The 15723-nt window shown below is 41.0% G+C and overlaps 1 protein-coding gene across 25 annotated transcripts in view; it reads left to right on the forward strand.

Moving 5' to 3' along the window:
- Positions 1-2510: 2510 nt before the first annotated feature.
- cmn (calymmin) overlaps positions 2511-15723 on the forward strand; it is an 84445-nt gene continuing 71232 nt past the window's right edge. For 7 of the 25 annotated variants that reach the window (XM_014158571.2, XM_014158586.2, XM_014158585.2 and 4 more), the window contains exons 1-17: positions 2513-2683; positions 7029-7091; positions 9787-9837; positions 11641-11691; positions 11819-11872; positions 11973-12017; positions 12156-12206; positions 12481-12531; positions 12656-12706; positions 12807-12857; positions 12991-13074; positions 13191-13244; positions 13902-13952; positions 14060-14128; positions 14222-14275; positions 14385-14486; positions 14579-14617. In XM_014158571.2, coding sequence (XP_014014046.1) covers positions 2611-2683; positions 7029-7091; positions 9787-9837; positions 11641-11691; positions 11819-11872; positions 11973-12017; positions 12156-12206; positions 12481-12531; positions 12656-12706; positions 12807-12857; positions 12991-13074; positions 13191-13244; positions 13902-13952; positions 14060-14128; positions 14222-14275; positions 14385-14486; positions 14579-14617 — 994 coding nt within the window. In that variant the 5' untranslated portion in view covers positions 2513-2610. Of the gene's footprint in view, positions 2684-7028; positions 7092-9786; positions 9838-11640; positions 11692-11818; positions 11873-11972; positions 12018-12155; positions 12207-12480; positions 12532-12655; positions 12707-12806; positions 12858-12990; positions 13075-13190; positions 13245-13901; positions 13953-14059; positions 14129-14221; positions 14276-14384; positions 14487-14578; positions 14618-15723 lie in introns of all 25 variants that reach the window. The other 18 variants (XM_014158569.2, XM_014158575.2, XM_014158578.2 and 15 more) reach the window with 8 other exon arrangements.

Raw genomic sequence — 15723 nt, forward strand, 5'->3', positions numbered from 1 at the left:
CCGCCCACAACCTCAAGGCTCTCCAGAGGGTAGTGAGGTCTGCACAATGCATCACCGGGGGCAAACTACCTGCCGTCCAGGACACCTACACCACCCAATATCACAGGAAGGCCAAAAAGATCATCAAGAACAACAACCACCCGAGCCACTGCCTGTTCACCCCTCTATCATCCAGAAGGCAAGGTCAGTACAGGTGCATCAAAGCTGGGACCGAGAGATTGAAAAACAGCTTCTATCTCAAGGCCATCAGACTGTTAAACAGCCATCACTAACATTGAGTGGCTGCTGCCAACATACTGACTCAAATCTCTAGCCACTTTAATAATTCAAAATTGGATGTAATAAATGTCTCACTAGTCACTTTTAACAATGCCACTTTATATAGTGTTTACATACCCTACATTACTCATCTCATATGTATATATGGTACTCTATACCATCTACTGCATCTTGCCTATGCCGTTCGGCCATCGCTCATCCATATATTTATATGTACATATTCTTATTCATTCCTTTACACTTGTGTGTAGAAGGTAGTTGTTGTGATATTGTTAGATTACTTGTTTTTATTACTGCATGGTCGGAACTAGAAGCACAAGCATTTCGCTACACTTGTATTAACATCTGCTAACCATGTGTATGTGACCAACGGCAGACGTTTTGTCGTAAACATTCGAAAAGGCCTTTTGGCTACACTCTTGTTTAGAACGCGTAGGTCCATAATTGTGTTCCAGGCTTTTGTTTTTCCATTTCCATTTTGTCATCTCGTTAGTCAGAAGGTGTTTCACCTGTGCTAGCCCAGGTGATATTTAACAGCGGCTGGCCCAGTGCTCCAGTTGTCTTGAGAGATGTGGAGGGTTAACACCTTTAGTCGGCTATCCCTATTTGATTTTTAGAAAAACAATCCATTATCTGATCTTCCCTGTTTTTGTTTTGCTCCACTTTTTGGTTTTCTTCCTGTCTTTAAGTTTGGTGTGGGTTTTTCTTTTGTTTACCTCTTCTTGGGCAAATTTTGTGGGTACTCATGGTGATTGTCTTTTAGGTCCCAGTTGTTGTTGTTTCAGTGGACACCACCTAAAGCCCCCCCTGTTTTGTTTTGGTTGTTGTCAGTGACTCTTTATTATCCCCCCCCGACAATTTTGGTTCTCTTGCTGGGGAATGTTACATTTAGCACAAAGAAACAAGCCAAGTAAAGACCCTTGTTTCTCTCCTCTGGGGGAACTACTGTGACCGACTCTTTCGACCAAGAGTTCTGCAATATCTGTATTTAGAGCAGCGACCTTCTCTGGTGATGTCATCTCCACGACCCCAAAAAAAGTGGTCCAGTGAAATTGTATAGTTTAACCCTTCCTCAGCGTCTGGTCTAGCCAGGCGGATAGAGTACAGCTTCCCATGAAAGGGAGATGCAAGTGTGTCAGGCTTTTACAGTTCTTCGGTAATTTGATAGTTCCCATCAAATGTCTTGTCTTTCCACGTTTTTTTTCTCCTGTCATGCGTCTTATATGAAATGTATCATCATGCTATCAGATGCTGTCTCTTTCAAGTCTTTTTCATGTCCTCAAAAGGCGATTCGTCCTGTGTACTGTGAAATAACTCCTGTTTCATATTTGTGTTTTCCTAATATGTGGGTGCAGTTCTGAGTCATTGATGCCTGAGTGTGAGTGTTATTTTCTTATTTACCTCGTCTGTGACTTTTATGCCTTCATAGTTGATTGATTTACTTGACTGTGTTTATACTATATTTAATATGTATATTTTATTTACTTGAGTGTAATTCTTGTCTTGTTGTCTGAATGTTTTGTTTCAGTCGATTTGAAATTATTTAAAGTGTAAACTGTTTGGAAGTTTGTCTTTCACTGGGTTACATTAAGAGGTGAAAATAACGTCTTCACCTCAGGTTCCTACCTGTAGACTAGAGTCTAGACTGATCCATGTTGAAAATATATATATTTTTAAAGTGGTGTTGAGTCAACCCTTTGTCTGTGATATATTAATTACTCAACTTTGTTGTAGAGTGTGTAGTTGGGAGATATTGCTCCTTATTGTAACAAGTTATATTCCCAGTAGCTGTACTGAAGGGATGCAAGTCTTTCATTGGTGCAAGGCAGCATATCATTTTTACAAAGGTACAGTTTACAAATTTGGCTTGCTTTTTTTGTCCAATTGTAAACATTGTTAAGACAAGCTTACTAAGGCTGATTGCCCACAAGTCAGTGCTAAGCAACTGCTTTGGTTTAAGTGCACTGTGTTGGCTTCTTTTTCCCATGTATCCAACCTTGGTGATTCACCATGTGGAGCCCATCAGTCACTGTCCTATTTGGTGAACCCCCTTCTCTTAGTCTAAGTGTTAATGTACTTTAAGTGTCCAAGTGTGTACACCATGGCCAAGGAATTGGATTGTGGGGCTGTCGTGTTTCCTAGAAAAGGGAGGAGCATCTCCAAAATGGGAATGTCCAAAGCCAGAGAGCTGATGAGAGGAGGGGCACTTGAAACAAGAGTGTATATGAAGCCCTCACATGCACAGGATATGCCAACAGTAGAGCAGCTGCATTCCCTTTTCTGCTGGTGTCTCTCTCTCTTTTGGCTTTTTTATTCTGTTGGGTCTCCACCATGTTGGGATGGCTACTTCTACGGACTTTGCTGGTCCTTTGGCTGGCGCATAGTGCACACCTTAAGAACAATGGTAAGTGGAAGAGTTGTGGAAAGAGAAAGGGTCTGTCACATATTTCTCAGACGTATCAGTGGTTTTGATGGCTAAGTAGATTGGAGCATAGTGCTGGTAACACCAGGGTTGTGGGTTCAATTCCTGGAGGGGCCACATACAGTATGTGACACTGTTAATGTTGCCAGGTCTGTAAGTTGCTTTGGATGAAAGTATCTACATGATGCCAACCTGACAATCCTCTGAGAGATACTCACAGATGGCAATATGTAAGTGCTACCCTTGAGTTTAGAATGCACTGGCACAGGGAATAGCTGTAGTTGAAGACCTTAAGGAAATGTAATTGGTTACAAATCTTTCTTCAATTTTTTTGATTCTTAAACATTCCTTTTTATTTATTTATTGAACATTCTTGCACAGAGTCTTGAATTGCACCTTCAATTGCAAATATTGTATTGGGCGTAATATTGATTTGTTACCTTGGATGTCAGTATGCAGGGAAAATGGTGGAGCTAGTCTTACATTTTTATGGTGGCATTTTGATCATTTAGATTAGTATATAGTTGCTGATAGTTAAATTGTAAACATTTACTGGAATAAAATCTTTCTTTGAAGAATTTCATGAAGTCAGTAGTTTGTCAGTGGTATGTCTGCTATGAGAAGGTACGACGCTCCATGACCCACAGCTTTTGAGTTATGAGCGTCAAGACATGTGGCCAGCAGTTATGATGCTGTGGCTCAGTAGCAGTTGGCGCTGAGGTGGTTGTCTCGGTTTTATGTTTGTGTAAGCCCCCCATAGCTACCTTTTGGCTATTTGTGGGTATACTTGTCACTCCAATACAATTCTTAAGATGTGGACATATTGGTTTCTGTGGTTCAGTTCAAGTAAACAGCTGTAAAGTAAATCTACCTGTTGCTACTCATTGCTCATTCATAGGGAATTATACTGTACACGTTTATGCAACATTAAACTCGGTATACAGTACTACTTGTATTACCCTCACACATCAACTTTTAAAAAGCAAATTTGAAAAATATATCATGTCTTTCTATGTGGCAGTTTTCCAACAGACTCAAAATGGTTGATAATAAAACTCAGGATCATTAGAGGATCAAGATGATGATAACAAAGGGAGTTTATAGATACTTGACAAGTCTTTTTATGTGTTATGACCATATTATAAGGCATTACACTTGTTATCTAGGTCAAAATACGATCTTCAACCTAGCCTGTTGTAAAGGTCTTTTCCATTTGTTTGAAGGCAAACATGTCAGTTTCACTTGGAGCAGTTAATTACCATTTGTACCATTTAAAAAAAACTTAGATTGGTTTTTAAGGAGCCAGACACCTACAGTACATGTATAAAACATTCTGGATGTGTGCCCTCTAAGATCTGATGTGAGATGCACCATTGTTTAGATTACCATACAAAACTAGGCATGCGTATTGAAACACTTGGAGATGGGTGGTATGCTGCATGGGGATTCAAATACGGCTTGAGTCTGCAAACAATATCAAATCACATGTGCCGAATACAACAGATGTAGACCTTACAGTGAAATGCTTACTGACGAGACCTTAATCAACAATGCAGTTAAAAAATATATGGATAAGAATAAGAAATAAAAGTAACAAGTAATTAAAGAGCAGCAGTAAAATAGCAATAGCGAGACTATATACAGGGGGGTACCGGTACAGAGTCAATGTGTGGGGGCACCGGTTAGTTGAGGTAATATGTACATGTAGGTAGAGTTATTTAAGTGACTATGCATAGATGATAACAGATTAGCAGCGGTGTAAAAGAGGGGGAGGGGGGGCAATGCAAATAGCCAGGGTAGCCTTTTGATTAGGTGTTCAGGAGACTTATGGCTTTGGGGTAGAAGCTGTTTAGAAGCCTCTTGGACCTAGACCTGGTGCTCCGGTACCACTTGCCGTGCGGTAGCTTAGAGAACAGTCTGTGACTAGGGTGGCTGGAGTCTTTGACAATTTGAAGGGCCTTCCTCTGACACCGCCTGGTATAGAGGTCCTGGATGGCAGGAAGCTTGGCCCCAGTGATGTACTGGGCGGTTCGGACTACCCTCTGTAGTGTCTTGCGGTCGGAGGCCGAGCAGTTGCCATACCAGGCAGTGATGCAACCAGTCAGGATGCCCTCGATGGTGCAGCTGTAGAACCTTTTGAGGATCTGAAGACCCATGCCAAGTCTTTTCAGTCTCCTGAGGGGGAATAGGTTTTGTCATGCCCTCTTCACGACTGTCTTGGTGTGCTTGGACCATGTTAGTTTGTTTCTGATGTGCACACCAAGGAACTTGAAGCTCTCAACCTGCTCCACTGCAGCCCCGTCGATGAGAATGGGGGTGTGCTCGGTCCTCTTTTTCCAGTAGTCCACAATCATCTCCTTTGTCTTGATCACGTTGAGGGAGAGGTTGTTGTCCTAACACCACACAGCCAGGTCTCCAACCTCCTCCCTATAGGCTGTCACATCGTTGTCGGTGATCAGGCCTACCACTGTTGTCATTGGCAAACTTAATGATGGTATTGGAGTCATGCCTAGCCGTGCAGTCTTGAGTGAACAGGGAGTACAGGAGGGGACTGAGCACGCACCCCTGAGGGGCCCCTGTGTTGAGGATCAGCGTGGCGGATGTGTTGTTACCTACCCTTACCATCTGGGGGCCGGTGTTTAGTCCCAGGGTCCTTAGCTTATTGATGAGCTTTGAGGGCACTATGGTGGTTAACGCTGAGCTGTAGTCAATGAATAGCATTCTCACATAGGTGTTCCTTTTGGCGCTGGAGATGAATTTTGAAAATATTATGCTGGGCACATGCAGTGTATGTTTCTATGCAATATATTATTCTGAAAGTCAAGACAACATTCAATGTAAGGATTTTTTTTTTATGATGCCAGATACTGTAGCTCTGTTCAAAAGTATGAATTAAGTTTGAGATGGTGGCGTTTGCATAGGCCTTCTTTCATTTATTCATTATTACCTATGATTGCAAGAAGGGTGTTAACCGGGCAAAGTCTGTCTTTTAAATCTATTTTGAAACTTTTAATAGATGACCTTTAATTGATTGGCATGTACACAGTAAATATAGTATACAGTATTGATTACTTGGCGTGGGTTTTATCTAACCTTTTATCTTTATATTTTACTCATTGATAGTTTCACTGTATGTTGTCTTCACCTGTTTCTATATATATATACATATACCCATTGATTCTTGAAGAATATAACTATGTTCAACTGTCATTCCCCATCAGAACTCAATATATGAGCTTGTTTTACTCCTTTTGTTTGAACATTGTAAACGTAAACAAACACTGTATAGCCTTAAAACATGGTTAAAACTATCATCTTTATCATGGATGGTTAGACCCTATATCCATAGCTCTGGCCATGAGTTTGAGAGTGGTTCAATTTCTCCAGCCCGATCCCTCAGCTATTTACCAAATCAGTGGCAGGGTGACATTGTTATTGTTCGACAGATTGCCCATTTAAGTGTTTATTGTACATTTACAAATTGTAATATTTTCAAAAAATGTTGTGTGTGCAAAGCACTTTGAACTGCTGTGTGTTAAGTGGTATCGAAATAGTAATTACAATTAGTATTACTAAAAGTATTTTCTACACAATTAAATGTCATTTTGTTGAAAGATGGAACTAGTATTACTTCATGAAACGGTCCAGTCCTCATGCCTGAATGAAGAAGACGGAGAAGGCAAAGAAGAGAGAAATCTCTAGCAAAAGCTGGTGTTTACCTGTCACATTTCAAATGATCATGTCAAATTGAAGAAAGACAAACATCTGAGTGATGCTTGCTATGCAACTCTTAAGTGCATTGCTGTGGCCCTCAAGTTCTCTTGTGATCGTGCGAAACAACCATATATTCCTTTTCCACTGGTTCTCTTTCTTGAAATCAAAGGCAGCTAAGCTTTGGTGGCAGCGACAGTCTAAATTTGACATCTCACTGTGAGAAAATAGATTTTACTACTTGTACACAGTCCCTGTATTGAGGGATTTCCCTCTAGTGTCAATGGAACTCATTTCCCTTAAATGATCTGCAAAATGCAGACTCACACAGGAATGTCATAGTTTTTATATTTAACATACATTTTCATCATTAAAAAGTAGCCAATCAGTTTCTCCAAATGTCATGTTGATTAGTTAATGTGAGATTACATCACTGTCAAAATGTGACAGCTTTTACATTTTTGCTGATGTAATTTGTGATTCCCAATTGTAGGATATAGACTGGCACTGGCAGCTGTTGTGCCCGATGGACGTGGCCCTGAACCCAACTCAATTCAACTTAGGCTATTTGAGATCTTTATGCTTTATCTTAAAACCTTTTATTTTCCCATTTCAGGAAATGGTGGGGGTGTTGGAAGGATGTTGATGCCATCCAATGGATATGGATACAAGGGAAATGGTAAGTTGTGTGAAGAGGTTGCTGTGGCCTACTTGGTCTGTGCATTAGGGTAAATGTGTGATAACTGGTATGGTAGTCTGACCTAGGTCAAATCATTTCAAATACTTTAAACATTTTCTTGAGTCTCCCTGGAGTGCAGGGTTTGCAATTTTTTGACAATTCTATTGGTGCATTAAGCCAGACAAGCTCAAACAAAGTGTTTGAAACTATTTTAAAGTATTTGAAACCTAGGTCTAATGGTAATAACAGTTGCCATACTAATTGTAGGATATTTAACTAGGCAAGTCAGTTAAGAACAAATTCTTATTTACAACGATGGCCTTCTCCGGCCAAATCCTAACGCGGACGACGCTGGGCCAATTGTGTTCCACCCTATGGGACTTTCAATCACGGCTGGTTGTGATCCAGCCTGGAATCGAACCTGTAGTGACACTTCTAGCACTGAGATGCAGTGCCTTAGACCGCCGCGTCACTCGGGAGGGGGGATAAACCTAACGGTATGATTTGTTTGACATTGTGAATCTGCTTTATTTTGTCGGACAACGTTATATAAACAACGTTGTATAATCATGCTTGGTATAACACTGTATGATCCCAATTGAAGTTTATGGTGCTTGAGGTGGACTGCCCAATGGACAGGGGGCTAAACCCAATGGTAAATCCACCCTATTTTGTGTGTGTGTTTTTTAAGGCACACAGGCCGCCCTTTTCTGATATATTTTTACTACTACTTTTTACTGCTCTTTTGACCAATCAGATCAGTGTTTTGCCAATAATTGGGCAAAAGATCAGAATGGGCTGCTTGTGTAAACGCAGCCTAAGAGTTTACATCCTACTGTATATCAACAACTTGAATGCTTGACTATTGACCAGTAGGTGTCATGTCCTAATCATTGTCTTGTAAACATTGTCAAATCAGCATAAGGGTCATTCCACCAAATGAATACCCTTTGTGTCCCTTTGAAATTTTAAGTAGAAATTGTGCACCAATATTGAATATTAAAGGAAGTTCCCTTTAATATACTGTATACCACATGGAAACATTAAAGAAATCAGATTTTGCATATGAATGAAGACTTGCTAAAGTGCCAAAATTCTGCATTTTGACATGTTCCACTGTTTACCCTGTTATTTCTCTGAAGATTTGAACCCACTTAACCCCAACATTTCTCCCAATTCTCATTGTAAAGCCTTCGTTATTTTGTTGCTTTGACAGTCATTTCTGAAGATTATTATTTATTTAATGTGATTAGTTATTCATCTAATCACATGAAAAGTCTGTCCCTCATTTTAAGTGCCTAAGAACACCAACGTAACCTGCCTAAATGACTACCGACCCGTAGCACTCACATCTGTAGCCATGAAGTGCTTTGAAAGGCTGCTCATGGCTCACATTAACACCATCATCCTAGACACCCTGGACCCACTCCAATTCGCATACCTCCCCAACAGATTCATAGATGACTCAATCTCTATTGCACTCCACACTGCTCTTTCCCACCTGTAGAAAAGGAACACCTCTGTGAGAATGTTGTTCATTGACTACAGCTCCACGTTCAACACCATAGTGCCCTCCAAGGTCATCACTAAGCTAAGGACCCTGGGACTGAACACCTCCCTCTGCAACTGGATCCTGGACTTCCTGACGAGCCGCCCCCAGGTGGTGAGGTAAGGCAATAACACATCTGCCATGCTGATCCTCAACACTTGGGGCCTCTCAGTGGTGCGTGCTCAGTCTCCTCTTGGACTCCCTGTTCACCCACGACTGTGTGGCCGCACACGACTACAACACCATCATTAAGTTTGCCGACGACTCGGCGGAGGTAGGGCTGATCACCGACGATGAGACAGCCTATAGGGAGGTGGTCAGAGATCTGGCAGTGTGGTGCCAGGACAATAACCTCACCCTCAATGTGGGCAATACAAAATAGCTTATCTTGGACTACAGGAAACGGAGTGCCGAACAACCCCCATTTACATCTACGGGGCTGTAGTGGAGCGGGTCAAGAGCGTCAAGTTCCTCGGTGTCCACATCACTAAGGACCTATCATGGTCCAATCACACCAACACAGTTGTGAAGAGGGCATGACAATTCCCCCTCAGGATATGGTGAAACTCTTCCTTTTTAAATATATATAAAAAAAATAATATTGTACATCTAATAGTCAAATCATAGTGTAAAAGCAGATGAGCTGGTTCTACTCTTTTGGGCCATTTTCTGACATTTTGTGGTGGAAAACTGAGTGGGTCGAGCATAAGATGTTAACCATATATAGGCTACAAATGTTTTAGAATTATTTATTTTTTGTGAAGCTTGCATTCAGTTGCCCCTCCCTGTTGCACCCAACAAGCTTCCATTCCCCCTGTCACAAGGGGATTTATGGCTGATTTTAAGATGAAATCGTCAACCCTTTTACAGTCAACCCTGTTACAATAGTCATGTTTTCATTTAACCTCTTGAAATGGGACCATGTGTTTTTTATTAAGTTGTACATGTGATCTTTATGATAATGTCAAAATTAGGTGAAATAAAACCTTTTTTTAGGTTACACTACCCCAAAAATACTCATTTGGTGGAACGAACCATAACGCCATGTATAACTTTTATACCTGTAATGCCAATGCTAACATTTTGTGTGTTCGTAATTTTCATATGTTACATAGTATATGTTGGTAACACCTGGGTGTTCTTTAGGTTACAGTGCTGGAGCTGGGGTGCCCAATGGAAACAGTGCCAAACCCAATGGTAAATACTCACTTTGCACTGTGTTTCTCTGTTTACATTATGTTTCTTGCACAATACTACAGTTGGGAAAACATGTTTTGGTTGGTGTTGAATTGATGACCTCTTATCAGTGTACAGTGGGGCAAAAAAGTATTTAGTCAGCCACCAATTGTGCCAGTTCTCCCACTTAAAAAGATGAGAGAGGCCTGTAATTTTCATCATAGGTACACGTCAACTATGACAGACAAAATGAGAAAAAAAATCCAGAAAATCACATTGTAGGATTTTTTATGAATTTATTTGCAAATTATGGTGGAAAATAAGTATTTGGTCACCTACAAACAAGCAAGATTTCTGGCTCTCACAGACCTGTAACTTCTTCTTTAAGAGGCTCCTCTGTCCTCCACTCGTTACCTGTATTAATGGCACCTGTTTGAACTTGTTATCAGTATAAAAGACACCTGTCCACAACCTCAAACAGTCACACTCCAAACTCCACTATGGCCAAGACCAAAGAGCTGTCAAAGGACACCAGAAACAAAATTGTAGACCTGCACCAGGCTGGGAAGACTGAATCTGCAATAGGTAAGCAGCTTGGTTTGAAGAAATCCCTCGATCTGGGGCTCCACGCAAGACCTCACCCCGTGGGGTCAAAATGATCACAAGAATGGTGAGCAGAAATCCCAGAACCACACGGGTGGACCTAGTGAATGACCTGCAGAGAGCTGGGACCAAAGTAACAAAGCCTACCATCAGTAACACACTACGCCGCCAGGGACTCAAATCCTGCAGTGCCAGACGTGTCCCCTTGCTTAAGCCAGTACATGTCCAGGCCCGTCTGAAGTTTGCTAGAGAGAATTTGGATGATCCAGAATAGGATTGGGAGAATGTCATATGGTCAGATGAAACCAAAATATAACTTTTTGGTAAAAACTCAACTCGTCGTGTTTGGAGGACAAAGAATGCTGAGTTGCATCAAAAGAACACCATACCTACTGTGAAGCATGGGGGTGGAAACATCATGCTTTGGGGCAGTTTTTCTGCAAAGGGACCAGGACGACTGATCCGTGTAAAGGAAAGAATGAATGGGGCCATGTATCATGAGATTTTGAGTGAAAACCTCCTTCCATCAGCAAGGGCATTGAAGATGAAACGTGGCTGGATCTTTCAGCATGACAATGATCCCAAACACACCGCCCGGGCAACGAAGGAGTGGCTTCGTAAGAAGCATTTCAAGGTCCTGGAGTGGCCTAGCCAGTCTGCAGATCTCAACCCCATAGAAAATCTTTGGAGGGAGTTGAAAGTCCGTGTTGCCCAGCGACAGCCCCAAAACATCACTGCTCTAGAGGAGATCTGCATGGAGGAATGGGCCAAAATACCAGCAACAGTGTGTGAAAACCTTGTGAAGACTTACAGAAAACGTTTGACCTGTGTCATTGCCAACAAAGGGTATATAACAAAGTATTGAGATAAACTTTTGTTATTGACCAAATACTTATTTTCCACCATAATTTGCAAATAAATTCATTAACAATCCTACAATGTGATTTTCTGGATTTTTTTTCTCATTTTGTCTGTCATAGTTGACGTGTACCTATGATGAAAATTACAGGCCTCTCTCATCTTTTTAAGTGGGAGAACTTGCACAATTGGTGGCTGACTAAATACTTTTTTGCCCCCCTGTATGTACAGCAGGGTTGGTGGGGTGTGACATGTTGTTCCATGAGAGTTGAGTTTATTCAATAGCTAAATTACATATGGAGGGTTTACACCTGTGGAGTGCAGCGATTTAATCTACATGCAATGTTTGTATGATTTATATAGGTTACGGTGCTCCTGCAGCTGTGTCCAATGGAAATGGTGCCAAACTCAATGGTTAATCTCCCTTTTTTCTTTCATGCCAATTATTTGTATTAAAGCAAGTAGTCTGCATTAGTACTTTTTCAGGGATTCAGTAAGTGATACAACTTTGACCATTGGTTTTAATCTGTTTTATCTCTAGGTTATTATGGTGCTCCTGCAGCTGTGTCCAATGAAAATGGTGCTAAACCCAATGGTAAATTACCCACTTATCTGTACTATGTCATATCGGATTTATTTGTTGAGATCTGGTACAATCATGCATTTTCTGTAACACTTTGACATCCCTGTTGAAGGATATGGTGCTCCAGCTGCTGTACCCTATGGTCAAAAGTCAAAAGGTTAATCACATCTTTTTTTTCTCTTTTGAGTATCAATTTTGTGTTTTAGTAATTATATTGGCACTAGGTTTTCAGAGGTTCAGTAAGTGACAGATGTAGCATATGGTTTGTTTGAGTTAACATCTGTCTTATCTCTAGGTTATGGCGCTCCTGCAGCTGTGCCTAATGGAAATGGTGCAAAGCCTAGTGGTAAACAATTGTCTTTGTATGCCATTTAGTCTTAGGCTATAGCAAGTATATTCATATTTTGTTTTCAGAGGTTCAGTAAGTCACACAACTACCATGTGGTTTGAGTTAACAACTGTCTGATCTCTAGGTTATGCTGCTTCTGCAGCTGTGCCCAATGGAAATGATGCTAAACACAATGGCAAATGATCCCCTTATCTGTACTATGCCATATCAGATGTATTTGTTTATCTGGTACAATCATGCTTTTTCTGTAACACTGACGTCCCTGTTGCAGGCTATAGTGCTCCAGCTGCTGTACCCAATGGAAATGGTCAAAAATCAAAAGGTAAATCATTTTTTTTCTTTGAGTATCAATTTAGTGTTTTAGTAATTATATTGGTATTCAGAGGTTCAGTAAGTGGCACAAGTACCATTTAATTTATTTGAATTAACATCTGTCTTATCTCTAGGTTATGGTGCTCCTGCAGCTGTGCCTAATGGAAATGGTGCTAAGGCCAATGGTAAACCTCCTTGGCTTTGTTTCTGTCCATATATAGATCATTCATGGTGAATTTGCAGTATATGATAATTGTTTTGTTGTGACAACTATTTTATTTCCAGGTTATGGTGCCGGTGTGCCTAATGGCAATGGACAAGGAGCTAAACCCAATGGTATCGTAAGCTCTTATATTGGTGCCACAATCATAGCTCATAATGATGTCTTTGCCAAGTAAATTTTCATTGAGACTGTTCACAATGACAAATGATTACTTGTTCCCAAACCGTCTGTGAACGATTGTTTCAGGTTCCGTTACGTTTAATAATGTATTTATAGGTTACGGTGCTGCTCCAGCTGCTGTGCCCAACGGACAAGGAGCTAAGCGCAATGGTTCGCCTAAATTCATTTTGTAAAGTGTGCTTAAATATCAATAGAATTTTATAATATTGTTTAAATATCAATTTATAAAAATAAGTTGTTTGGTGTCATTTACCTGAAACCTCTAGGTCAAGGAGCTGCAGCTGGTGCACCCAATGGACATGGTGCGCCAAATCCAAATGGTGTGTGTGTTGTACTTATGTGTTGTACTTCAGAGTCTGTACAACTAAAATTGGCATATAGATGGGTTGGTTGTTTAGCAACGAAACCGAAACTTGCGCAGCTATGCGGCAAAACAGACTGGGTTGGCTTAGATTGTTGACAACAGGTCAACTTTATTTTGTCCCCAATGTTTATGGAAAGCATAAATACATTTGCACAATGTTTCTCAAATACATTGTTAGTTGTTGGTTAGCTAGCGAATTTAACTAATATTAGCATTGACATGAAATTAGTCGAAACACCTCAAAACAAGACATCGTATCAAGAACAACGTTAAACTATCTGAAACGAGCCACTTACGATTCCCCACATGGCAGTTTCTTGTCAATGTTGCTAACTATCTGGCCATCGGAATCACAGCAACACACGGTCTTTTGCCCCATTGAAGCGAGTGCATCGCTTTCGTGACGTTGTCAACCCGCCTATACATTGCCAATATTCATTCAGCATGACTAAATTAATACGTTTACATTAGCACTGGATGCTAGTTTTGTTACATGATTAAGTAGCGTTCCTCATCTTTTCCAAGATAACTTCTGCATGTCTGTGTTTTTAATGGTGGAGGAGTTTGAGTTGGGTTACATCATGTTGTTTTGTGTATTGTATTTGTTTCACAGCTGGCATGAAAGGACCCATGAAAGGATACGGCCGACCACCTTTTGGTGCAGGTAAAGTACTGTGTTCTCTAACCACCCACCATTTCTTTATAGCATAATAATCTATCATTTATCACAATGACTGCATATTTGCTCCTTTGTTCTTGTTTTGGTATCAGGTGCTTCTCTTGGAATGGGGACTCGAAAGGGTCTGGGGGTACCTCAACTAGCTGCAAACAGGAGGGGGGGTAAGTGAGAAACTGAAAATTGTGTATGGGTATATGAATTCACTTTTTATAGATGCTTGTTTTAACTATTAATGTTGTAATTTGTGTTTCTAGTGTATGGCAGTAATGGGTATGGTGGTAATGGATATGGCGCACAGCCAATGAATGGTGAGTCAATGCAAAACTCTATCTGAGCTATTGAAAAAATGTTCCTAATCATTTTGAATATTATAGTGTATCCTTGTATACTTTTGACCCTTGTCCATTGTCTAACCAGGTTACAGGCCAAATGGTGCCTATGCCAGGGCTGGTCTTGGCCTGGGTGGTGGCCTCTCGGCTGGATACTCTAATGGAGGAGGCCAAAAAAGACCCACGCAGGGTAAGCTTAGCATTGTGTTTGAAGAAGTCTTCCTCAGCTGTTGATATGAAAAGTGTTTTGTTTATTTACACCATTTGTGATTCTCTCTGTAGGTTACGGTGGTCCCAATGGACAAGGTGTTAAACCCAATGGTAAATCTCCCTTTTTCTTTATATGCACATGTTGTGTTTTACCAAGTTTGAATGTTTTAAGATATTCAGTAAGGCTATACACATAATTGTGTACTGTTTGAAGGATGCCGCACTTCACATTTCTCAATTCGCTGTAGTGTGGAAGTTTGGGTTTGGATCAATCGCGGTAAATCGAATCATGGGAATCAAAATAATAATTTGTCAATCATGGTAAAAGTAAAAAAGATTAGCTGTAGCCTTTCATTTGAATTATGTCTCTGTGACACATGTATTGTACATACTTAAACTTGATTTGGGCATTACATTTATGGGACATTGCAACAAAATAGATGCTAGTCAGCCTGCAAATGAAACACTTCTAAGGTAAGTTAAATACATTACATGACCAAAAGTATGTGGACACCTGCTCGTCGAACATCTTATTCCAAAATCGTGGGTATTAATATGGAGTTGGTCCCCCCTTTGCTGCTATAACAGCCTCCACTCTTCTGGGAAGGATTTCCACTAGATGTTGGAACATAGCTGCGGGGACTTGCTTCCATTCAGCCAAAAGAGCATTAGTGAGGTCAGGCACTGATGTTGGGCGATTAGGCCTGGCTCGTAGTCGGTGTTCCAATTCATCCCAAAGGTGTTTGATGGGGTTGAGGTCAGGGCTCTGTGCAGGCCAGTCACGTTCTTCCTTATCGATCTCAACAAACCATTTCTGTATGGACCTCGCTTTGTGCATGGCGGCATTGTCTTGCTGAAACAGGAAAGGGTCTTTCCCAAACTGTTGCCACAAAAGTTGGAAGCAAAGAATAGTCTAGAATGCCATTGTATGCTGTAGCGTTAATATTTCCCTTCACTGGAACTAAGGGGACCATTGTTCCTCCTCCACCAAACTTTATAGTTGGCACTAGGTAGCATTCTCCTGGAATCCGCAAAACCCAGATTTGTCCGTTGGATCGCATTTCGACTGCTCCAAAGTCCAATGGCGGCGAGCTTTACACCACTCCAGCCGACCCTTGGCATTGCACATGGTGATCTTAGGCTTGTTTGCGGCTGCTTGGCCATGGAAACCCATTTCATGAAGCTCCCGACTGGTTGAGAGAATGCCAAGAGTGTGC

Source organism: Salmo salar, chromosome ssa19, assembly GCF_905237065.1.
Source record: "Salmo salar chromosome ssa19, Ssal_v3.1, whole genome shotgun sequence".
Taxonomy (NCBI): Eukaryota; Metazoa; Chordata; class Actinopteri; order Salmoniformes; family Salmonidae; genus Salmo; species Salmo salar.